The sequence below is a fragment of the Saimiri boliviensis genome, chromosome 6, assembly GCF_048565385.1.
Source record: "Saimiri boliviensis isolate mSaiBol1 chromosome 6, mSaiBol1.pri, whole genome shotgun sequence".
Lineage (NCBI taxonomy): Eukaryota > Metazoa > Chordata > Mammalia > Primates > Cebidae > Saimiri > Saimiri boliviensis.
In genome coordinates, this window is record NC_133454.1 from 103,536,948 (window position 1) to 103,563,316 (window position 26,369).

At 41.3% G+C, this 26,369-nt stretch overlaps 1 protein-coding gene across 4 annotated transcripts in view; it reads right to left on the reverse strand.

The window, feature by feature from the left end:
• The window catches only part of SLC1A2 (solute carrier family 1 member 2), a 165,427-nt gene that overhangs the window by 27,979 nt on the left and 111,079 nt on the right, over positions 1-26,369 (reverse strand). For all 4 annotated transcript variants that reach the window (XM_074401308.1, XM_003919988.4, XM_010333413.3 and 1 more), the window contains exons 5-8: positions 21,838-22,006; positions 17,275-17,401; positions 8,012-8,245; positions 2,514-2,708 (exon numbers count right to left, since the gene is read on the reverse strand). In XM_074401308.1, the coding sequence (XP_074257409.1) occupies positions 2,514-2,708; positions 8,012-8,245; positions 17,275-17,401; positions 21,838-22,006 (725 nt within the window). The remainder of the gene's footprint in view (positions 1-2,513; positions 2,709-8,011; positions 8,246-17,274; positions 17,402-21,837; positions 22,007-26,369) is intronic.

Below are 26,369 nucleotides of genomic sequence, written 5' to 3' on the forward strand. Positions count from 1 at the left end.
GGGCCAGTTACCTCATCTTACTCTGCTTCATTTTCTCCATCTGTAAAATACAGAACCCAATCCCTGCTTTTTAGGGCTGTTCCTAGGATCACAAGTTAAAATTTTTAATTAATTGAAGCCTATGTCAGCATTTGCAGACTTAAATTGTCGTTGTTCCTCTAGATGGCTATGGGTGATCTATTCTCTGAGCCTCTGTTTCCTTATCTATGTATAAGGTGAGATAATTTAGCAAGAGAAACTAGGAGATGTTTCAGATGATACACTCTAGCTGATTAAATAAATCTGATTGTTATTTCATGTTTTCATATTATGTGTGTGTGTGTGTATATGTATTAAACATGGTGAACCTTTTCTTTTCTCTATTTGCTGACTTAGTTGCTAAAGTGAACTCAGATGCATATGGGATATTCATGAAATCTTCTGGAATGGTTATAAGGTGAGAGGAGAAAGCTGTGTTTCTACAAAAATGTCTCTGAGCTGGTTGAATACCTCAGAGCTAGACAGATAAAGCACAGGCTCTGAGGTGGCCATTCCATAGCAGTATCAGCCCCTAGAACACATAGAGGACACTGGGCAGTCCCTGACTTTGACTTTTTAACAATCTGAGCATGTAGAGACATCAGACCCAAATGGGCACTGCCTTTTAGCCTTTTAGGAGAGATCGTTTCCTAAGAGAAGTGGGCCTTCTTAAGAGTGGGCCTAGGGGAGAATAGACTGTTGAATAACATGAGCCAACCAGGCATCAGTTTATTACCAAAGTTTCTAATATAGAGGTCGACAGTGCTGCCTGGGGTTTGAAGTGGGAGAAAGAGGTTAGTGCCTTAGCTGGAACCAAAAAAATACTGCCTCTTCTAATGCCCAACGGAAAAAATGTCAATAAAAACACTATTCTAGTGTATTTTTTTAAGTCACAGTCAGAAAGCAGAAATGACCTATGGTTGGAAGACATAAACTGTGGAATAGACATTTGACTTGTGCCTCTGGCACCCACAGCCATGAGACCTAGGTTTGTCAGATAATTTCTCTGAGCCTCACATATCTCCTATGTAAAATGGGAATAATGACTATCCCTTCTCTTCAGAAATGCTGGGCATGTTCAAAGCAATCTATGGAAACTGTGTGGAAAGAGTCTGCCACCTCAGAGGAACCGAAAGAGTGGTGTGGTTGTCATCACAGAGGATGAAAGTGTATTCCAGTGTCTACCTCATTCATTTTCTGAAGTGAATCACCCAGGTCTGGGCTGTTCTAAGATTTGGAATTCTCTTTCTACTACAAGTGTACCTGTCACACAGAATGTGACCCACTTACTCCCTATGTTTTCTGATCCTGTAGAATCTGAGAGGGAAAATAAAACTTATAAATTGTTGAGTCCGAGACTGACAAACTTCCATGTCCTAAAGGGCCAAGCTATGGTGACAGGTGCAGCAGACTAGGCATAAGTAATAGAGAGCAGGGGAGACTGTAGGAAACCAAGGGGCAGCTGTCTTATAAAAGGATGAGTTTCTAATCTTTTACAACATATTTCAAGGCAAACAAAGCAACACTCTGGACTGGGAGTCCATCCATGAACTACCAACTTGCAGCCCTAAATTTGGAATACCTTCCTTATTTATAGATGAGGAAATTGAGACTGAGAGCAGGGATATGACATAAGTTAAGGCAGAAATTGGCTTCTGGCTTAATTGAAATGTTTAGATGGGTTGAGAGTGCCAGTATTAAAATGATGATTGTAAAGAGCTTCATTTCATGCTATAATGTCTATATAACACTGAATCAGTTGAAGACTGATATTTTCAATGACTTAACCTATAAATAAGAAACTGAAGTGTTGGCTTGGCTAGTAGGTGTGATCTTTAAGTTTATGGTGAAGCAATGTGTTTTTAATGATCTCTTAGGAAAATGTTCCTTCTGAATTTTTAAAATTATGAATGCACATAAATAAAAATCGCTTTAGTAAAAGCAAAAGTATGTGCTATTTATTTGTAATAAAATCTTATATGTCATACTGGGGAATCTCTTCCAGTATTTTGTCATTTCTGCCATCACCCTCTGATGATGGACTATTTAAGGGAGCATATTTTAGTGAAACAAAAATTGGATCCAGAGTCAGCTGATGTCGGCCTCAATTACAGTCCTGCCAGGTCATTACTGATGTTGACTTCACTCACAGTCGTGCTGTAGCCACGGACAAACTACCATGCCTCTAGGTGCCTGAGTTTCTTCATCTATTAAATTGGCAAATAAATTACCCTACCTACATCACGGGATTGCTAAAATAATATCCAATTTCTAAAGCAAGTTGACTTGTGTAATACAAACAGGCAGTAGTAATAAGGGTCTTTTTTCTTGTCATAATCTTTTCCCTTTGAAGGCAGCCAATAATTTCTCTTATTTTATTACCTCCATCATCTTCCACTAGCAGAACTGAAATTCAAGTGGCCTCTGTCACATGAATAGTGTGGAGGGGGAACAGGGTAGAAGGTTGTTTTTGTGTTTCACCCCACCCTCCTCACCTTACAGTCACAATCTGTCCTCCATCCAGCACAACACCATTCATTTGGGCTATAAATATGGCGGCCACGGCTTCGTAAAGGGCTGTACCATCCATGTTAATGGTTGCTCCAACGGGAAGGACAAATCTAGTCACACGCTTATCAATCCCCAGATTTTCTTCCAGGCAACGGAAGGTGACAGGCAATGTTCCAGCACTGAGATCAAAGAGATGGAGAGAGACAGGGTGATGTCCACTTTAGAGAAGCAGGACAAGGCACAAACTGGAATGACACTTTAAAGTTCTTGTTTTGTTTCAGTCAAACAATGTAACATGCGAAAAAGCAGTGTCTGGAGCCAAATTAAAAACTGGTGAGTTACAGGCTCAAATTCAATCTTATTAAGATGCTATTCGGCAGCAAAATATTTTCATTGGTTCTGGTTTTGGAGATACACTCAGAACTTCAAGTTTTTTTTCTTTTTGCCACTGTTTCCATCTTGGATTTGATATTGAAGTGCATCTGATTGCCCACATTAATTGGGTTGCAAAAAAAACAAAAAACAAAAAACACCCAAAACAAAAACCACCTATGTCAGAAAAGGATCCGCTATCAGCAGTAAAATGGGATGAGTGATTTTTGAAGAACCCATAATTTCATGCTAGAAATGCTGTTTCTAATAAAATGACTACATGGATTGCATTTACTCCCTGGAAATTGCCCTGACCTGGGCTTACTAATTTTTACAAGAATAAACATGTCCAGCACCCTTCAGCATGAACCTGAGCTTTGAGAAATTCACTGGGGAAACTCACAGATAGTCCAACTCCCCAATATAAGCTTGTCAGCCAATTCTACAGTCACTTCAATGGCATGGAGCAGGAAAGTACGTGCTCGATAGCAAATCAAAGATTAAATATAAAGTGACTTCACTCCCCACTCCTCCCAGGCCTGGGATGTGAATTCATGGCCACATGACCCAGCCTCAAAGGCCAGAATTCCTGACATGTTCATGTGTCTTCAAAATTGGAGACCAATAAAAATAAGGGTTGCTAAAGGCCAGAATATTATTTCCATGTGGATAGAAGTGCCTGGGAGGGCGAGTGGATTTGCTGCAAAGTTTATGTAGAAAGCCATGCAGAACACTCACACTGCCATGGGAGTGCTTCATGGACCGTCTGTCTGCTTGACTTTTTTCTGTTCAAATTGTAGCGAAGTGAATTAGAAAACCTGCAATGCTGACAACATTTGGAGGTGTTTTCTCTCTTGCATTTACAGCTTTTGTCAAAGTTCCCTCCTTCTACTGGTCAGAATTAGTGACTAAGCTGGACATAGATTCTCCGTAGAAGTCTTGGTTTCTCAAAGAGTCAGGGAAGACCATCTGCTTCAGGGAAGCTAAATGAAATGAAGATTCCAGGGCCTATCCAGAACCAACGAATCAGAAGCCCTAAAATTAGGGATGCCCAGATGTGCAGCTTATCAAACCACTGGCCCACGAGCTCCTAAAACAACCTTAGGAGAGCCAGATGTATCTTACCAGAACATTCTTTGTGATTTCAGGACAGAGGGGTCTGCCTCATGTCTCCTTCTTGGTCTTGGGTAGGAAGAAGAAATGTTTGTGGGGGACATCTCATAACTAAAATCTTGTAAACCCAGGGCAAAGTTGGAGTCTGACCTCATTCGCATGCAGGGGATGCCATCAGACCTGGCTTGTTGTCTCAGTGAGAGGTCAGTGTCCCTTTCTTCCTCTTACCCAACCCTTTCCTGGGCCCTTTTGAAGCGTTGCCAGGACACCAGGACTAGTCTGAGAGGACTGCTCAGTTATGGTTGGTGGCCAGAATTCTCAATTGCAAGGATTCTCAAATTTAAGGACACATCTGGGATTGCTGGAATACATGTATATTTATTATTGCATTCATTTTTCCAAAATGTCATCAAATGGTCTTTGGACAATTAAGTTGACTGGGGAAAATGATTGGTAAGGTATAAAAATATCTTGTATTTCTCTACTGGACAGGATCTCTTTGTGTCTTAAAAAACCCACCCACCCGATCAAACTAGGACTTGAGAATTTTAATTTCAAGCTTTCCTGTATGGACGGGCTGACATTCCACATTGTGTTTTTGGCTTCTGCCTCCATGGACATGTGACAGTCTTCAAATGTTGCTAATAATAACTGTGAGATATTTGAAATGCTTATTTTTTTCCATATTAAACAGCCTGCACTGAAGTTGGAGGGATGAAGACAGTCAGTCTCAGGCCACCCCTCCATCTGTCCTCCCTGACACCAGCCTCTGGAACCATTGAGAAAAGCCTGTCAAATACCTGCAACATCTTTATTCTATACAAGGGTCAAGGAGGCAGGAAGGATATTTAGTGGGCTGTCGCTGGGTTTTGCACTTTCTTTTTTCTTCTTTGTGACCACAATGGCAAAAAAACTTTGAGTTAATTCTTGGTACATGACTCATGCCACACGGCCTTTAAAAAAAAAGAAATTCCACATCCAGGCAAAGGCACATTTTAGCTAAAGATTAAAACCACATTTTTTTTTTTCCAAATGAAATACAGGGTTAGGAGAAGAAATTGGTCCCACATTTGCAGCCTTGGTTGGATAATCTGAGCATTTGTCTCTTATTTAAACACAAATTTGGGCCATCCAAATCCCCGTAAGATTCACCTTGTCTTATAAAGTTACTGAAATAATGGTCTAGTCATTCAAAATAAAATAACAATAATATTTTTGCAATAGTTTAAAGATCTAAACCATAAAGGTATTAGAAGAAAATAAAAAGTCATATTGTATTAACTTGGAGAAACTATTCCAAAGCAAAATCTAAATTCTAAATTCTAAAGAAAAGTATTGACAGCTTGACTAAGCGTAAATTTAAAACTTCTAGAGGCAAAAAAGCACAGTAAATTTTTAAGACAAATGTCAAGGGAAGAGGAGCATTATTGGCAACAAGTGACACATGAGCTAATATTCTTATACAAAAAGAGAGCTTAAAAATCAATCAGGAAGGGACATATACCCCAACAGGAAAATGACCAGGTTCACAAACAATTCTCAAGGCAGGGGAAAGGGGAGGGGAAAGAGAATTAAAGATATGCATATCTCATGAGATTACTTTTCACCAATAGGATTGAAAAGTGTTAAAGTGAACGGTAGTATCCAGAGCTGGCAAATAAGTGGGGAAGGGCACACCCTCAAACCCCAGTTAACGGGAACATAAAATAATAAATTTTTCTGAATAGCAATCTGGCAACGTGCTTCAAAACCATCAATGTGCATACCATTTGACTCTGAAATTCCACTTATCCTGAGGGGATCATCATATAAACTTGCAGAGATGTGCGTGTAAGGATGTTTGTCACAGCCTTGTTTAACAGATATGCCTTAAATGTACAACATCACTGAGGTTGGGATAGGGTGGGGTTTGCACTGCGGTACATACAGAGCATTATTTTGCAGTTTAAAAAATAGTAGTATAGTCTATTGTAGTAGATATAACTTTTATGATATGTTGACCAGTTTAAAAAAAAAAAGCTGTTTGTAAAATTATTCACACACACACACACACACACACACACACACACACACACACACACAGTAAGAGCTGGAAAGGTATATAACTAATGACTAATTAAAATGTTATGACCAGTTATCACCAGGTGGTAGAATAATCGGCAAAGCTCATTTTCTTCTTCAAAATTGTATTCACTGCCTGAACTTTTTCACAATCAGCCTGCAGAAATTTAATTTTATTTTTGTTTTCTGGTTACGAGCCTCATATGAGATAAAGTATGAGATACTAGGCTCATAACCAGAAAACAAAAATACAATTAAAAACCAGGTTGTTCCCCGCCCCCTCCCCCCCTTTTTTTCCAAATGGAGAAGATCTGTATGGAGATACTTAGTCATGGGAAATTTATAAAACAAAGAAGGAAATTTTGAAGTATTTTCCTTCATCTTTGGAAACTGGGTGCAGAATCTAGATCCCTAAGATTGCATATATTGCAGCTTTGCCTGAAACTCCATTTTCTACTAGCACCGAATCCTCATTGATTTGCAAGATGCAAATTTAATTTGACTTTCCAGGTGGTCACCATCATTGGTCTGTTAGGTCGCTTAAGGGAAACGTGACTGTCTGCTCAGTAGCTGTGGAGCAGTGGACCCTGCTGTGTCATGGAGTGGCAGCTCACTGGCAGCACATGGGCACAGGTTCTGCAGCAAGAACCTGACGATGAGCTATGGGTTTCAGAATTTGCTTCCTTCCCTGCCACCTGTTTTATGATTCAGTCTTAGTTTTGTGACCCAAGGACATGTGTGCAGAAATAAAGCAATGATTGCAAGCAGAAAATAAAACACTAGTCTTAAAAATTCTCAGTTGTAAGACCGACCTTCCTTCCTTCCTTCCTTCCTTCCTCCCTCCCCTCCCTCCCTCTTTTTCCCTCTTCTCCTCTCCTCTTCTCTCTCCCTCCCTTCCTCCCTTCCTTCTTTTCTTCCTTTTCTTTCTTTCTTGATGGAACCTTACTTTGTTGCCCACACTGGAGTGCTGTGGCACAATCTGAGCTCACTGCAACCTCCGCCTCAAGCTATTCTCCTGCCATGGACTCCTGAATATCTGGGACTACAGAAATCTGCCACTGCCCCCAGCTAATTTTTGTACTTTTAGTAGAGATGGGGTTTCACCATGTTAGCCAGGCTGGTCTCAAACTCCTGACCTCAAGCGATCTGCCTGCCTTGGTCTCTCAAAGTGCTAGGATTACAGGCATGAGCCACAGCGCCCGGCCCAGTTGTAAGCCATTTCTTACGTATTTCTTCTTGTTCATTTTCTGAGTTGTTTTTGTTAGATTCAGTCCAAGATAATTAATATTTCAAAAAATGATTTTTTTTTTTGCGTATCTCTGGGGTCCTCTTTGGCTTTCTAGGCACTGGAACTAGGTAATATATGAGGAACTGATTCTTCATCAATGCCAAGTTAACTCCGGGGAAAGAAAATCCATTAGAGGTTCATATCGAGGTCAAAGACTTGGCTGAATTTTGTTTGTTGGAAAAATCTCACCTAACATACCATTTACTTTGTAAAAGCTATTGTCCTACTTCTGAAAATTTATTTGCCAAAATCTTCAGAGTAATATTCTGTGATAGCATTTTCCAAATCACAGGTGAAATATTAATTGAAAAGCATCCTGTCAAACTCCCTCTGGAAAACATTTAAAACTAAATGAATGATACAAGTGGCAAATTAGGCATGCAAACAAATAGCATGCATTTATCTGAAAAATTTAATGTGAGATCATATTTCCAATATAGTTGCAAAGCAGCAAAAATGTTCATCAGAAGGCTCCGAAGTTCCTAGAAGGAGCCAAAAATTCAAAGCATTTACCTTTTCCAAAAGATCTTAGTAATGTGTGCCAAGTGTTCTTATTGAATTTTGTGATGGGAGAGTTTTAAGAAACAAGAGGTGGCAAAGAGGGCAAAAGAGTCAACGAAGAGAAAAGTGATTTCTTTTGTTCTCTACCTGGAAGCGGTGCCCAGAGCAGTGATCCAAGCTTGGAAAATGCCAGCAAAAAAGGAGAAGGGGTTTTTCCTGGTCACTACAAAGTAAATCAAGGGGAGAAAGATGCCCCCGTGGATGATGAGGCCTATGATCACTGTTACCATGTACATTCCCAGCTGCCTAGCAACCACTTCTAAGTCCTTGATTGCAATGATCTTCCCACAGATCAGGCAGGCGATACCCAGGGGAGAGTACCTGAAAAACACAAAAGGGAAAAACAGCAATGAAGAGATCATTATGGGATTCAGAACCTGGGCCTCCTTTGTACCTCACCCTGAGGAAAACACTTGGCTTTTCTGTACAAAACAAAACACAGAGTTTTGCTGAGAGAGAGGGTCATGAGATTTTATAGATGTTATTTTTTACTTTATATCAACTTCCTTAACCAAAATCTGTTTTGTGATCCAGTGGTGCCTGCTTGGATGAAAAGTCCAAAGGCAAACTCTGTTGCTAACGTGAATTCTAGGAATAAAGGAGAGGCCATCTTTTAGCTTTACCATCAAGTTCAAAGCTGAGAGACCCAGGTGTGTCTCTAGGAATCTTGGGTTGATTTGGGTTCTTCAGTTCTTTCCTATAAATTTGGGAATAACTTTTGAGCTTTTTAGAAAGCTATAAACTGGAATTTGTAAACTTGCATTGTTTTTACCTTAGAAGATAGGGAATATATTAAAACGAGAGAGAGAGTAAGAGAGAGAGAGACAGAGAGACAGAGAGAGAAACAAGGAAACCATCTGAGCCAAAATATACATTTAGAGAAAGGTGGTTTTATGACTTCTAAGTCTGAAAGTATTTTTTCCATACAATGTCGGCTACTGTCATTATGTTTTAAGCACTATGGTGAGAGCTGCACTCACAGTTCGTCACTTAATTCTCACCACAACTCGAAAATCTAGGTGTCATTATTGCTACTAGGCAAATAAAGAAACTGAGGTTAAGAAAAACTTAACCTCAGTTAAGTTAAGCTTAATCAGCCCAAGACCAGGAAACCAGGAAATGAGAGAACAATCTCAGGTCTGTGAAACTCCCAACTGGGGGATTTTCCCAACCAAGATAAGCCACTTCTGCTTAGTGAGCAATCATAGCTCTTTGTAGATAAGCAATTTACCATATAGTAATTTATCCTATATAAACTGATGTTATCGTTCTATCTTATTATTACTTTATAAAGAGTTTGGAAACTACTCACTCTTGGGAAAGCTAACTATTTTCTCTTTCAACCCGAATGTGTTCTTCCCGTATTTGCTAAAATCCTTTATTATCTAGAATGGTGTTGTCAGGGCATGAATTTGTTCAGCCTGTGACAGTTTCTGGCTAGCATAAAAATATTTGTGGGAAAGTTGATACCTTATTAAAAATTAACATACTTAAGAGAAAGACTATGGGGGAAATGAAGTCCCCAGATAAGGCTTCCAGCAGGGGTTAGGGAGTCAGGAAAGGCTGCTGTAATTGTAAGATCTATACAGACTTGCAATTGTGCCTGGAGAAAATGCTTTCCTGGGTTAAAGAAAAAAAAGTGAAGAGTAGATGAGAGACACATATATGACATCTACATAAGACATGGTGCTCATCTTGTCACTTATCAGCTATTAGTATATGACCAGGGTTGGTAGCTTATTCTCATTTTACAGATACGGTTGTCAAGGCTCAGAGAGGCTAACTCCAACCTTATGGAGATGTTGTGAGGATTAAAGTTTTGAGTATGCACATATGTGTGCTGCTAAGAACCCCTCTCGCATCTCCGTCAGTACCATCAATTCTCTGAGTCCTGATGAAGGAATTCTTTGTCGGTTCTGTTTTCACACATGTATCCCAGGTCCTCTCATCATTCATGCTTAATAAGTCTGAATTAATGATGCTTTCTAGAACATCTCACGGGATCCCAATTGCAAGATGATTTTATAGCAAAATATTCTCTCAAGAGGAACCTAAACCTGCAGGAACTGATTTGTAACTGACACAGATTAGTTAAACATGGGCATAGCTGCTCTCTTTCCATAGGAGCATCTGGCCTGAAGCTTCTACATTTCCTTTCTGTGGGGTGCAGGCTGGCCAAGTGTGAGGACTGCTTCCCTAGACATTAGGAAGTCTGAGACAAAGCTGTGCTCATGTCATTAAACCCTTGGCTCTCTCACCAGTTTATATTCTGCTGGTGTGCCCATAGTCACACATCTCATAAATTATCAAGGTAGTCTCAGGAACCAGCACTTTGTTCACTGAGATGGTAAATAACTAAGCAGAATGCACCTTCCTATAAAGCCAAAAAGCATTTATCTTCATAAACCAAGATATCAATTCTTTACTAAGCACCAAGCACCTTTTAAAGATGTCCAGAAAAACACAAATATAAGCTGTTTTGGGTGCCATTCGATTTTCCTTCTCTCCTGGGACAAGCAATTTGTAGAACGGAGAGAAAATGCTTTCAAGGCTCTTGGCTAAAAAAAGACTAGCTATAGCATCTCCTGGAGAATGCATTTGAGCCACAGACAGATGGACTAGAGAGAGGTAACAGTTTACCTCTGGGGCACTTAGCCAGCTGGGAAAAGCATGAGCTTCTATTGTTAAGTGGAGAGTGTTAATTAAAGGCCAGAAAGTGAAGTGTTAGGGTTTATAAATATGGCACGCAGAAGCCCTTGCTAACCCAAACAGCTTGATCTCTGGGACTGGTCTGAGCATTAAGTAGAAGAAGGAAAGAGCCTTTGTTCTGTGAAGTCTTTTAGGGTCATTACTTTCCTGTGCCTATTTTTGTTTTATTTATTTATTATTTTTTTAATTTTTATTTTCTTGCTCTGTTAGCCAGGCTGGAGCTCAGTAGTGCAATCATTTATTGCTGCAACCTCGACCTCCTGTGCTCAAGCAATCCTCCCACCTCAGCCTGGGAGTGGTGACCATGTGTATGCCACCACTCTCAGCTAATTTTGTTTATTTTTATTTTTGTAGAGATGGGGGTCTCACTGTTTTTCTCAGGCTGGTCTCAAATTCCTGGCCTCAAGCAATCCTCCCGTCTCCGCCTCCCAGAGCACTGGAATTACAGATGTGGCCAACCAACTGCACCCATTTTTAAAACAAATAACTTAGACCTTCACTCTGAAGCTATCAGGTTTCTGGGTTTCCATTCAATGAATTTTCTCATTGAAAATGGCATTCCATGGAAAAGGAAGGGCAAATGCCCAGCACCCAAGGCTACCACTCAAAGCTTCTGAGATGAAGCCAACAATCAAAACCACAAACCAAAGGTGCATAAAGAGGCTGAGGGCTTCACGGAGAGTTCTAAAGCCAAATAATGCCCAGTGATTGTTAGTCCAGTTTCCACATTAAAAGGAAATGGCTAGAGAGCTAGGGAGAGGAAATGGGTCCCATGCTGCTCTTAGGCTGGTCCTGTTCTCTGTTTCCAAGGCCACAGATTTATCCAGGAGTGGCCTGTGGAATCTTTTTCCTACTGCTGTGTCCATTCTAACCTCCCCCCACTTTGTCCCTCAGCCCTTGACAGCCTAAGGGTCCCACCAAGATCCCCCTCCCAGGACTCCACAAACACCTACTCATCTATAGCAGGCAAGCTACCTAGAATTCAATCCATTTCCTTGTATCAGAAACTCCCAGTTTCCTGTTAACAATGTGATTCCCGGGGCTTACCACATACCTATGGAGTCAAAATGTCCTGGAGCTGGCCTTGGGGCATTTATAATTTAAACAAGCTCCCCAGGTAATTCTGATGTGTTTGAAAACCAGTATTCCAAGAAAACAAAAATCTTGACTGCAACTGATGAAATGCAGATATTACTTGATGACCTTTTGGAAACCATTTACCTTAGCTCCAATTTCTTCAGGATCTTTGAGGTCTTAACAGACTGGAATAATTCATTTGAGGTTTTCAGGCCTGGGACAGTTGATGGGACAGGCATTTGGAGTGAAGGTAAGCTGAGGGACTTTCTCAGCCCTGCTGTGAAGGCCCTCTGGTTCTGTCCCACACATTTCCAATGGCTTATCAACAGAGCAAACACACATTCCCAGAGTTGCTGAAAGGTGCTGTCCATGGTCCAAAAATATCACAAATCTCCATTTTTCCCAATTCATTTAGGGACAGGTGTTCCAGCTATCCAAAAAGTGATTTTTGTCAAAAGTTACCTTTTGGGGATTAGAACGCTTCATCAAGACAGAGTGAAGAGCAGTCTGTACAGCCTCCAAGCTTATTATTCCTCCAGGGACTTCCTTTTGCAAGTAAATGAAATTTCAACCCATTAAGGTGGGCTGCAGGACCCTGGGGGATTGGCCTCCTGCCCACCTCTCCAACTTCACCTCCGTTTGCCTGCTTTCACCAACCACACTCCAGCCTCTCTAGACCTTTGTTCTGATCCTCAAAAGCCTTTCCCTGCCACTTCTTCTCCCTGGAACATCCTCCCCCCAGTTCTTCACCAGGTTGCTTGGCTCACTCTGCAGGTCTTCATTAAAGGTCACCTTCCCAGATAGTACCACGTGGCCCATCACGTCTCCCCTGGTCACTGTCGCTCACTATTTCATGGTATTTGTTACTATTTGAATTAGTAATAAGTTCTAGAAAGAAAATTTGCTTCCACTTGCTCCCTTTTGGTTTTCCCTCTCCCTCTTCCCTAGAAATATAAGCTCCATGAGGGCCAGAACCTTTCTCTGTCTTAGTCACCATTATATCACCAGTACCTAAAATCATTGCCTGCACAGAATAGAATACTTATTGAATGAACAAAAAATGGATAGATTGACAAATATTCTTTGTTTGACTAAACTTCAGTTAGGCTTCTGAACCTTCTTCTGAGCTTTTGCTAAACCTTATAAAATCCAGTTTAGCAAAAAACTCTGCTAAGTCAGGTTAGCAAGAACCCCCACCCTCAAAATCTGATCACCCTCAATATCTGATCAGGTTCTTCAGGTGATGTCTGGTCACCCTGTGGCCTTCAGCAAGAATCCTGTGGGTCTGGTTTAGCCAGAATCCCTCTTACTCCAGACCATGCACTGCCCCACCTTGTTCCATGGCTATAAATTCCCACTTGCTCATGCTGTATTTGCAAGTGAGCCCAATCTCTCCCCCACTGCAAAATTTCATTGCTGTAGTCCCTGTGATCATTGCAATGGTCCTGAATAAAATCTGCCCTACTGTGCTTTAACAAGTGTCATTTAATAGTTTTTTTTTTTCTTTAACAGTGTGGATTGATGGTGGTTTATTGGAAGAAGAAATTGGAAGAGCAGGCAGAGATTTTACTTCTTACTTTATGTTTTTATAGGGGTAAGATTATGAAACATTTTATTTTCTGTTTAAGTTTTTCAAATTTTGAAAAAAAATTAAATAACTTCAGAAGAAAATGAGGATATGAAAATCATACAAAAATTAAGGGATTTTCAGGCTTCCTTAAGAATTATGAACACAGAGATATAGAGGATATGGATTGAAATTGATGATAATCAAATAACAGCAAACAGCTGTTACTATAATACTAATCCATGTAAAGTGCTTAGTTTCCAGCACAAAGAAGATACTTCATGACTGTTGGTCAGTCTTTTTTCTTTTCTTTTCTTTTCTTTTCTTTGAGAAGCAGTCTCACTCTTTCCCCAGCTGGAGTGCAGTGACGAAATCTTGGCTCACTCCAACCTCCGTCTTCCAGGTTCAAGTGAGTCTCCTGTCTCAGCCTCCTGAGTAGCTGGGATTACAGGTGTCTGCCACCATGCTCAGCCAATTTTTGTATTTTTAGTAGAGCTGAGGTTTCACCATGTTGGTCAGGCTGGTCTCGAACTCCTGACATCGTGATCCTCCCACCTTGGCCTCCCAAAGTGCTGGGATTACAGGTGTGAGCCATTGCATCCTGCCCTGGTCACAGTTTTAATTCTCACAGCAACCTATGCTATGGATTCTATAATCATCCCATTTTACAGATCAGAATCTTGAGGTTTAGAGTGTGTCTAACTTGCCTAATGTCACACAGCTTGCAATAGGAGGATCCTGGATTCAATCTAGTCTGAAGTAAAAACAAAATTGATGTAGGTATCACTTCTGTACAGCTCCATAACATTGGACAAGTAAGCCTCTGTGCTTAGTTTTCTCATTTGGTAAATGAGTTAACAAAAGCACCTATTTTTGTTCGGTACTATTGTGAAGAATAGATGAACTAATGCACGTGAAATAATTGGAATAATATTAAGCATTTAGCAGGAATTTGGTACATTTATTTAACAATAATTTTCTCAATAATAAATGGGTTAGTACATGTACTGTAACTGACATAGTACCGAACATATAGCAAGAAGTTAATAAATAATTTTAATTTATATCATAATAAAAATAATTATTATATAATTATAATATATATCACAATATATTTTTATATTAATATGTAACATACTATATTATAATTATATTTAATAATTACATTATATAATTATTATAACCTTATATTTTTGCTATTATTATTATTGTAACTGCTACATAGAAAAGAATTCAAAAGAATTCTGCTTTTTTAAGCTTTGAGGGGTCAAAGAATAGTTGACTGCTGTATCCAGAACCTTCTTACACACATCATTAGCAAATACTGATTCTGACGAAGCAGCGAAAGAATTAAAGAAATGTGTACAATTTGCATCTCATGTCATGTGACATCCTCCTGACTATGAGCCTAGATGAGGTAACCAAACAGCTGTCAGAAATCATTCTAAGGTCTTATTCCTGCCTCATAACCATTTTTTACATCCCAAGATGATCATAAGTATTTAGGAATTCTGGTTTCAATGAATGGGAAGCTTCTTAATTCATACCACTACCCTCCATCCCTGGGTAGAAGGGAGGCTACACTTTATCCCACTGACTCATCTGATGCCCTAGAAGATTCCCTTTCCTGCAAGGATTTAGTGGAAATCACATTGGTATGGATGTAGGAAGGACACACATTGCCCATGTTACTGGCATCATATTACAGAATTATCTGCTGCATATTTGGAGTAACAATGCATAATCTGCTAGAAATTCTAGGAAACAATGGAAGATCCTAATGTTTAAGCAAGATACTTACTCGGCATTGTGTATTGTCACGTACTAAACTCTCAACAGACTCAGATGAATCTGAAGGACTTAAAAAATATGTTTTACTACACTACCATATTACCAACTCTTCACACAAAAGAAATATTCAGAAATCTAGCATTGCCTGGGAAGCTGAAGAATCAGTATAGTCATAAAAGAGAACATGTTATTTTACTAGCAACCTTTCTGTGTTTTAAAAGCACCATAAAACAATGATCTGAACAAGCCAGGCCTGTTAAATATCATTCACGAAATAGTGAGGAGCATCTTCTTGACCTGAAATCTTGGAGCTTTCAGCTATCCCACTCGTTCCTAATGTTTTAGTAACAATTGACTACAGGCACAGCACCATGTTTGCTTTGTGGAGATAAGAAATAAGAACAGATTTTTTCCCTTGTGAGGTGGGGTAAGAGACAAGGAAAGGAAGAAGAGAAAAAGCAGCTGGAATGTCCATGAAAGGCACCTACAGAAAAGTGGAAAAGGATCAGAAGAGGTTTGGCAAAGAAGGTGGGTAGTCCTGTAACATGTGGAGATGGGGAATCGGTAACCCAGAATTCCTGTGGAAAAGAGAACACAGTGTGACTTGGTCTAAGAGTGGTTTTACTTTTTTCTAGGCAGACATACAGGACCATCCTAGGGATGTGAAACAAATGCAAGTAAAAAGCTTTTTGTCTGATGGATATGGGCCACCAGGAGTTTCCAGTAATTGAAGGTGACAGAGCTTCCACGATGAGAGTAGATGCTCATGTTCTCCTAGGCTCCCCTAGATTTCAGAGTCACTGACTATAAACACATGTGAAATAAAGAGGAAACAATATTGCTTAACAATTCAAACCAAAAAATCTACCTGCTTATGCCTCAAGAATTTTGATACCAATAGGAACTACAGCTCTTTCTCTACCTAGCTATAATATTCTTAGGCAAGTTAATTATTAGGTTGGTACAAAAGTAAGTGAGTTTTTTGCCATTGAAAGTAAGGGCAAAAACTACAATTCGTATGTTGAATTCATATGTCCCCCAAATCCATATGTTGAAACTTAATCCCCAGTGCAGGGGTGTTGAGAGGTAAACCATCTGGGAGGTGATTAGGTCATGAGAATGGAATTCCACTCTTCAGTGGAATCAGTGCTCTTAACAGATGTTTGAGGGTGCCTGTTTTCCCCTTCTACCATGTGAGGACACACATGAAAGTGCCGACTACCAGGAATAGGCCCTCAACAGACACCAAATCTGCTAGCGTCTTGCTCTTGGACTTGCCAGCCTCCTGAAGGGTGAGAAGTAAATTCCTATTGTTTATAAATTACTCAGTCTAAGATATCTTGTTATAGTACATGGAAAGAACTAAGACAATGCCTGTATAAAAGAGAACCCAGAGAGCTTTCTGAATCTCTTTCCATGCTGAGCGAGGTGGCTCATGTCTGTAATCTCAGCACTTTGGGAGGCCTAGGTGGGAAGATCACCTGAGCCCAGAAGTTTGAGATCAGCCTGAGTAATATAGTAAAATCCTCATCTTTAAAAAAAAAAAAATTAAATTAGCTGGTCATAGTAGTGTGCACCTGTAGTAGTCCCAGCTACTTGAGGCACTGAGGTGGAAGGATCACTTGAGCTGCAATGAGGAAGGTTGAGGCTGTGGTGAGCCAAGATCATACCACTGCACTCCAGTCTGGGTGACAGAGTAAGGCCCTGTCTCAAAAAAAATTATAATAAAATAAAATTCAAACAAAAAAATAAATATTTTTCTAATTGAGGATACAATGAGAAGTTGGGCTGCAACCTGAAAGAGAGCCCTTATCAGACCCAACCATACTGGCACCCTGATCTTGGACTTCCAGTCTCCAGAACCATAAGAAAGAAATTTCTGTTGTTTCTAAGCCACCCAGTCTTTAGTACTTTGTTATGGCAGCCCTAACTAAGACAGTTACATAAAAATATACAACCCGCTCTCAACTTCCTGGCCATACAACAGAGACAGTAGGTTAGATTTGGCCCAAGGGGCGTAATTTGCATACTATTGTTCTAGGGGAAGCTCCAAAAAAGAGATTTTCAACCATTTCTCAAGGCCTTTCTGGGAAGACATTTGATCAGCCCATGCCAAGGTTTTTCTACAGGGAGAGCTCCAGTATCCTCTGGGGACCCCCAAGGCTTTCTCATCCCACTGCTAAGAAGTAAGAACAAGGCCACTTACCACATGATCATGATCACTAACTTCATTACAATCTCATTCAAAATGTTGAAGAATTCCACCATCAGCTTGGCCTGATCTCCCATCTTCCCCATAGCAATGCCAAAAGCAATGAAAAACCCTATCAGACCTGTTGGGTGAATCACATTACACAGAAGGACAAATTACAAAGAATGTATTTTTTTCTCCCTCATTCTTTACCATTCCCCAATATATAGAGCCATGTTCTCACTGCTGAGAACCTATGAATTAGAAACCCTATGAATTAGACATTTTTAAAAAAGCATTATATTTCATACTGAATGTAACTTTCCTCTGGATAATTATGGATTTCTTGAACATTTTCCACATGAGCAAGTTAAACTGTAAGCAGTGTTAGGTCCTTGAAGAAAACGAATTCATTTTCATTCCAAACTAAAAGGTGCTCTCTTCTCTCTCCCCTCACTTACGATATCATGTGTAAGCAGATTCTATTATTACACAGATTAACAAGAAAAAGCTTATTGGGACTTGAGGATTATCATGGAAACTTTGGAGCCAATATGGAAATAGCAGAGGCCAATTAGCCAATAAAGTATTTGTTAGAGTTACATCTAGCTTGTTTTGGTGTTATCCCAAATCAAGGTGTGGCTGGTATGTTCCACTCTTACAAAATCCTAAATATAAAATTATTTTTTATTACTATACACATAAATTGACAGGGAGAAAAAATATTGAGAAATCAAATGGAAAGTAAGAAGAAATCCAAAACTCCAATGTATACAGTTTTAAAAAATGTAATCTGTTATTTATGAATTTGTCATAATTGATTTCAAGACTGAAATGGTTAGAATGCTATCTTTTTATTTTAGCTATTTTTTCAGGATTATGAAGACAGAATATACATTCACTGCCGGATTTTGCAAGTTCCTAGTCCCTCGACTCTCTTCTTCCTTCACTTGACATTCTTGACTTGTATCTAAGTTCAGGCTCACATCAGCCTCAGGGTCCCTAACCCCAGGAAGGACGTAAGGAGCTTCATCTCTACCCTCTTCATGTCAGCTTCACATTGCACTAGAACTTCGACCAACTCCAATATCCAGCCATGAGTCTTACTTCTGTGTTGGCTTTACCTCATCTCCTGCACCTGAGGTCCTGGGAGTCTGCTGTATACTTTAGTTCCTCCAATAATAGTCCTGGCTTTGCTCCTCCTACCACTCCTGTTGGTCCCTTCCATTCTCTTCCTCAGTATCTCATGCTCAGGCCTGGAGTCTCACCCCAATGCATCCAGGGACTGGGGCACACTGTGTGGATTACAGGTGTTTCCAGGACTGTCTGGGGGCTGTCCGAATTTCGAATTGCTAAGCCCCATGTGCTCCCTGACCTCTGACCCCTGATATAGTATTACCAGTCTTGAGCTCTCAGTTCTGACTACTTACATGTTCTATAAATCAATGTTGCTATGCTCTTGGCTACAGGACTTTGCTTGCCCACCTGACTTGTTCTCTTACTTTGAAGTATAAGCCATCTTCTCTTTTCTCCTTTCCCCACACCTAACCTGCTCAATTTGGTGGTCTTAATTTCCAGTCCCTCCCTACTACATCCAGTTTCCAAGGGTGTCTCGTTATGCCTGAAGTCTTAACCTCTACCTAGTAAAGTATAGCATTACAATTTGTTTCTCTTAGAAGGAAATTCCTTTTCTCTGAACCTTTGACTTCACTCTTTCCCTAGTCATCTAACGCTCTTTACACCAAGCACATATGAACCCAGGTTGTCTAATTACCCTTTGATGGTTGTCTAACTACCTTTCTATCTTCAGCAAAAAGAATCCGGCCCTTGCACTTGGGGTTGCTAATACTTCACATTTAGTATCTCCTCTTTTTGCTCTCAGCCAGAAAGCTTGACTAGTGACTTCATAAGTGAGTTACTGGCCTGGAAAGACAAAGGCTTAGGGAAGATTAGATCCAGGACAGAGGGAACTAGTTCTGCAGTAATGTACAAATCAATTTCAGGCCATTCCCAGGCCCCCTCTCTCAAGCCCATGGAGAGAAGTCTGCTAGGTGGGTTGTGAGAAAGAATCAAGCTGAATATTCTGGGTGAGAATAGCTCACATTACTTGGTTAATTTCATTTGAAATTAAGAGAAAATGCCCAAGGTATCAAGGTCCCAAAGAACTGGAGGAAAAAATAACTCCACTCAGTGTCAGCAGAAACCGGCCATATCTATGAGGGACAGATTTTTGAAGGAGCAGTTGGAATTGATTTAAGCACTTGGAAGAAGGATAGAGCAAGGAATTGTTTCTGGATTTTTTTTTTTTTTAGGAGAGAAATGGGTCCTTAAAGAAGTGAGAGGCCAGAGCTGGGGTTGCATCTTCACGTACTACAAGTGCTTAATCCTCGGGACTTTCCAAAGCCAAAAAACAGAAAGACAGCAAAACAAATAAATAAAAAAGCCACTATCTCCACCCTCAGAAGAACATGGAAATAACCTTATTTCAGCCATGATTTGTAAATGGGAAGTTTCTCAACAACCTAACTTCCCTTGGCTTTCCAGAGCCTTGATCTGTACTTGGATGGAAACTGTATTCAGCTTGTAATTTTTCTCTGTAAACATTGCCTAATTGAAATAACTCACTGGTACGGGGATGTTTCATTTGAACAAAGCCCTCTTAGACTTGGCCACTGAGGTTACAGAGCAGTGAGTTGTGTTGAAACTCCCCAGTAGAGTCAAAGGTCCTGTGACTTCCCAGAATCCACCTAGACTTTGGAAACAACCAGGAGAGTCTTTGAATGATTCACTCCAAAGCTCTGGCCCCATTGTTTATGCCTCAAGCTCCTCCAGAGAATGGGGAAGACTGAGGAACACTTTGACAAAAGGAGATTGGGTGCCTTAAGTTATGATCCACCAGAAAGGACCATGGGGGATTTAGGAAGGTCCGGACAGGGTCATAGATAGCTGGGCAGTGGTGGAGAAGAGCTGCTTACTGGTTGGGTGCTGGGGATATTTGCAAAACCTCCCAAGAAGAACTCTCCTCCTTTCTCCTTCCTCCTTCCACCTCTTATCTCCCACTGGTTGTTAAACAATGTTTATTGATCTTCCATCACCTGGCAACCTAGTCAGCTCATCTCATTCCTCACTCTCACTCACCCAACCTGCTTCCTGCCAGCTCAAATGAAAAAGATCCGCTTCTGCTTCTCAGTGACTGTGTAATTCTGTTCCCTCTCTTTACTCTTTCTCTCTACCATTCTGGATGGCTAAGGAGTAGGCTTACCGAATTTGGAACAAAACAAACAAACAAGACACTTAATTACTTTTTGCATTTCAGGTAAGCAATGAATACTTTTTTTTTTTTTAGTACTATTGTGTCCCATGCGATATTTGGGACATACACAAAAAAACTATTTGATTTTTATCCGAACTTCAAACGTAACTGGGCATTCTGTATTTTATCTGACAACCAAACTAAGAAGACATGGTTATGTGATCTTTAGATGACAACGTGAAAGGACTACTGAGCTCATTCATCTCTAAACGCTGTCATCCAAACCTTTAAAAACTGTGCTTGGATAAATAAAAATACTTCATCCATTCAGATTTACCATTTCTCCCAGGTTTTGGCCAAATGCCCCTAATTCCTGTCTAGGGGACACCATCCTAATGGTGGGTGGAGGTTATGGAAGGAAGTGGACTCACTGAGTGGGAGGGGAGCAAAATGGGCAGATTAGAGCCGCTCACAGGGTAAGAAACCTCCGTCCCTCATGAAGATATTTTCTTGTTGAACTCCTCAGCTTTCCACCCACTTTGAATAATGACCAGAACTCACAGGGATATAGCACATGGCATGTGCTACTGTGCCCTGTATGCACAGTCACATTTCATCCTCACAGTAATCTACAAAATAGATACCAATCCCATTTCCATTTTACAAATGAGGCTCAGAGAAATGGAGCAATTTGCCCAGGGTCAGATCACTGGTAAGTAGTCCATACTGGATCCAAACCCAGGTCTGACCAACGGCAGAGCCCAAAAACCTCTAGGATGGCATGCTAAGAGGGCACTGGGCTAGGAGAAAGGGCTCACTGGGATCCCAGAGAGTAAAACAAGATAATCTGTAAAGCTTCTTTGGTACCTACTCCAAGACTTTACAGTCCTGGTAGCATTGCTTTGCTGGCAGACTATGAGAGCTGGGTGGTCCAGCCTCTGTACCTAGCACAGCACCAGTACCCTGGGGCAGCTTTTGAAACATGCTTAAGAAATGAAAGCAATGGATGTGTCACTTAGTACACAGACAGTCAGAGAAAGTGACTTTCTAACACCATGCAGAGAGTCAGGGAATGTGCCCAATGGCAGTGAGCTCCCTCCTTTTTCCCACATCCATGCTACCCTGTCCCCTGAAGGTCTCCTCTGCCCTTCTCCTTTTTCCTTAAGTGGTTCAGCTCTCAGTCCCAGCGACCCTCAAATTGTTCCCCAGAGAGAGCCTCTTGCTCCTCCTAGAGGACAACTGAATCATCAGTTTTCTGAGAAGGGAGTGCAGGAGAGCCCAGCCACTGCCAGGGAAGCAGAATCCTGGACCACCAGCTTGCGTACCTAAGACATTCATCCCGTCCTTGAACTCCAGGCCCTTCTTAATAACCATCTTAGTCTCCTCCGGCACCTCCGTCACAGTCTCGTTCAGCAGAGAGACAACAGCGCTGGTTGCATTGGCCTCCTCGTCTGGCGGTGGTGCAACCAGGACTTTCTTCGTCACTGTTTGGATCTAATAGCGTGAGGAAAAAAAAAGTATAAAGCTGAGGTTTGGCCTAGAAGTTAAAAAAAAAAACAAAAAAAAAAGCCTGGCTACTCATATATTTTAAGATATCCAATGTGTTAACAATAATTAAGAAATGCTAAAGCAAGGTCATGAAAACTGGAGAATATTTTATATATCTATATTTAGCAAAGTGGTGTTTCATTATACACAGTGAGACACAATTGTCCTAATCACAGATCATTACAGAATTTTTCATTTGTGCAAATTTATGGAGTCCGTGAGAAATTTTTTACATGTATACAATGTGTGATGATCAAATCAGAGCATTTAAGGAAGTCTATCATCTGAGTACAATACATTTTTTAAGTATGGTTATCCAACTCTGCTCTCGAACACTGAATGAATTCTTTCTATCTTTCTGCATGTTTACACCCTGTAAGTTACTTCTCTTCAGCCTTTTCCCTTCCCCTCACTAACCCTTCCTAGCCTCTGTTATCTAGTTTTCCCCTGTTTTTCCATGTGTTCAAATATTTTAGCTCCCACATAAAAATGAGAAATGTAATATTTGTCTTTTCATGCCTGGCTTATTTCACTAATGACCTCCAGTCCTATCCATATTGCTGCAAATGACACGATTTCATAAATATAGAATTTATGAAAATAATTTGCAAGTGTACTGTAAGTAGTGTGGTCAATAATAAGACACAAGCTTAAACTTGGGGGATAAATGTCTTCTTTCACTCCTTATCAAATTTATTTCCAGTATCAAATGTCTAACTTGGATGCTCTTCACAATTGTGAGACCCAGTTAGACGGTGCTCCCAGTTGTGATGGTCCTTCCAGTTGTGATGAGATTTGGGTCTGGTTCAGATTAGGAAGCCTTGGCAGGGGTCAGATGAGCAACTCACAATCCACCTGTTTTTCCTCCTACTTGGTCCCCATTGGACAGGGGCATCACAGGCCACCTCAGTTTGGGTTCCTTCTAGAGCCAGGCTCTGCTGGAAATCTCCATCTGGGCACCAAGAGTGCCAGCTGCCAGCAGCTACCATGGCAGGAGAATTTGCTCATATTTCAGATCCAAATTCAAGGTGGAAAGACAGCTGCTGCTTCTGGGCAGTGATGCCAAGCCTTGCTCAATGTTCCCCAAGCATCTCTGTCAGATGACTCACAAGGAACCTCTCCCGTTATTCCTCGACATCCATGGCAGTGGTCCTATTTTTAAAGGTGCCAGGCACCCTACATGCAGAGTGCTATAAAAATCCACATTTGAGCCCAAAAAACACCACCTCCAGGGGCATTAAAATAGAACTCAATGCAGAATCTTAGAATGTCAGTGCCGGCATGTAGTAGGTAACAGATGGCTGAACCCTGAATAGATAAGGAAGAAGATGTATGGGGAAGTCAAGTAACTTGGACATCATGGAGTTATGGGCAGAACTGGAACTTCAACTCAGATGGCCTCACCTCCACTGAGTTATTTCCACAGTTTGTGCTATATGTTAAGCTATAAGGAACGAATCCTAGTGTAGCTGGGCCCCAAAGAAAGCAATGCTGAACTGACCAGTTATCTGAAATAGAAGGCAAGGGAGGTCAGTGTTCTCTGAGGTAAGCCAGGGTGTTCTCTGTTCTAGCCTGGCCACATGCACTTGTGCAGGGAGAGAGGAAGCCTAGGGCCAGCTGTTTGAGGGGAGAACAGGCAGCCCACCGGTGCCTTCATCTGGGCAACACTGGTGTGAAGAGCGAATGCAGGAAGGATCAGAAGAGAAGCTTTCATGAAAAGCAGAGCCATAATCCCAGGAAAGAAAAGGGGACCAAAGCCGACTGTCAACTTACCCTAAGGATGCTAAAGAAGCCAAAGTTTGATTTAGAAAGAGAAATACTCATGCATCTAAATGAATGGTGGCTGTCAGGATCAGGCAGGAGGCCAGCTGCTACCTGGTTTACATCTGTTAATTCTTGTGTCAACAGTAGCCGCTCGACTCAACGGCAGCTTGCTAGTTAGTTGCTAAAATAGGACTCAAGATGAATTATGTTTGACTACAAAAATCCAGATTCCAAATAGCACAGGCCAATGGCGTAAGTTGAAGGCGAGGAGATAGGAACACTGAACACAGGCATAGTTCTCTGCCTGAGTTCCTGCTTCACAGAAACTGTTTGGTTGTACAACTCCATGTAAAGACTGTTTTCGACTGTTCTGTGCTGCTACCACAAAATACCCGAGATTGGATAACTTATGATCAACAGGAATTTGTTTTTTCACCATTCTGGAGACTGGGAAGTACACAATGAAGGAAGGTATCAGTATCTGGAAAGAGCCTTCTTGCTGTATCGTGATATGGAGGAAGGTAGAAAGGCAAAGAGAGGCACAAAGGAACCGAGTTCATCCTTCTATAGCAGCATTAATTCCATCCATGAGAGCAGAGACCTCATGGCCCAATCACCTCCCCAAAGGGCCCACTTATCAATATTGTTATAATGGCAACTAAATTTCAGCATGAATTTTGGAAGAGACAGACATCCAAAGCATAGCAGGTGCCAATTCCAGTCTCCCTGACCCCAAGCCACCATCATCTCTCTCACTAGAAAACCTGCAAAAGCCATAAACTGACCTATTCGCCTTTCTTCTTGTCTACATACAGTATATAGGTAAGTGTGGCTACCTATAACTGTTTATATCCTTAACTTCCCCTGGCCCACCAAGTCCTGCCTGAGCTGAGTTCATCTTCCTCCACTTACTATACGCCCACATTGGCCTCACACAGCCTCCTTTCTCTTCTCTGAACATGCTAAGTACTTTTTAGCCTCTGCACATCTGTGCCTCTGCTGAGAAGCCTCTTTCCCCAGCTCTTTGTAGGCTTAACTCATTCTGATCCCCTATCATCTCAGCTCAAACATCTCCACTAGTGACCACCCAGCCTATCATCCTGCCTTTAGCCTTCAGAGCACACCTGTTTTAATGTCTAAGTCTCTTCTGTGTTTCCCTGATGTTTGTTTTGGTCTACCTCCCTCCTGTTTAATGTAAGTGAGCTCCCTGGGGCAGGGTCCTCATCTGACTCCTCCCCTGCGGCATTCTTATGCAAAGCAGAGAACCTGGCAGCCCGTCCTGCTCATAAGTATTGGCTGAGTGAACATACACAGATCACTGAATTTTCTGGAGGAAAAGAACCCATGTGGGTTCTTTATTGTTGACTTAATGTTGTCAGTCCATATCTTACAGCCAGTTATTCTCTTGGAAATCTCACTTTGGTTCAGAGTAAGCCCTAAATAGCAAGCAAGAGGTCTCCCCACTCACAAAGACACGGAGACCTCACTTGGGCAAACCGCGACAGCTCATTCTTCCTCTTTACATCTCTGTTTCTAACTCTGGTCAGGGAGTTCCCTCCACTCAAGAGAGGTTATTTTAAATCACTTCCAGCTGTACTCATGGACACAGGAGACACTTCCCGTGCACCCTTTCTCTCTGAAAACGCCATGTCCCTTTATAAGAGTTTCCTGTCCTCAAGTCCTTTTCAGTGCCTTCCTCCCAGGCTTAAGGAATCTGTACCCATCCTCTCCCTGAGGTAGATTCTACACTATTCTTCCTCAGATTGTCCCAAGCCCAGGGGACCTTGATCCTGAGCCTCCTGGGGGACCAAGGCTCAGTCCTCATATGAATTTCGGCAAAGGAAAGTTGGGGTCAGGGCCAGGGTGGGGCAGGGAATGGCCCAAGTCTCTATTCCAGAGTGGCAGACAGCATCCCTTGTCATGGGCAGGTGCATGCAAAGACTGCCCATTCACCACAGTGCTCACCGAGTATGAGCGTGGCCAACTCCGCAAAAGCTCACTCCAAGACCGGAGCAATAGCTCCAAGAGCCTGCCTGTTTCTTGGTTCAGAGCACAGAGCATGGCCGCGACCAGGCACAGAACTGAGTCCAAATCTGTCTTTCCTAACCCTTCCTGTGCTCCCCTTTCCCCAAGTCTACTACTAGCTCAGTCTCCTGCAGCTGCTATCCTAGAACGCTCTTTCCAAAATGTTAAGAATAGACAGCACTCAACTGTGTCTCTCACTCCAAAGCAAGTCGATTCATCTGTTTGAGCAGGTTGGTTGAAGGGCAAACATGCCATATAGATGGAGCCCAGTAAGCACCTTCTTCTCCAGCTTATTTCTGTTTATTTCTGCATCCAACTTCCCTGGCCTCTAGTGGTTTCCTTTAATATAGGTCCATGCTACATGTGCCACTAAAATGGCATCTGAAACCAGGGAACATATCCCAACCCAGTGTAATCTGGGCTCAGCAATGGTTGATGATTGCATTTGGAGACAACTAGGAATACATTCTTTTCTTCTAAGCTACCTATTTTCTAAGCTTATTCTTCTGTGCTTGGAAAT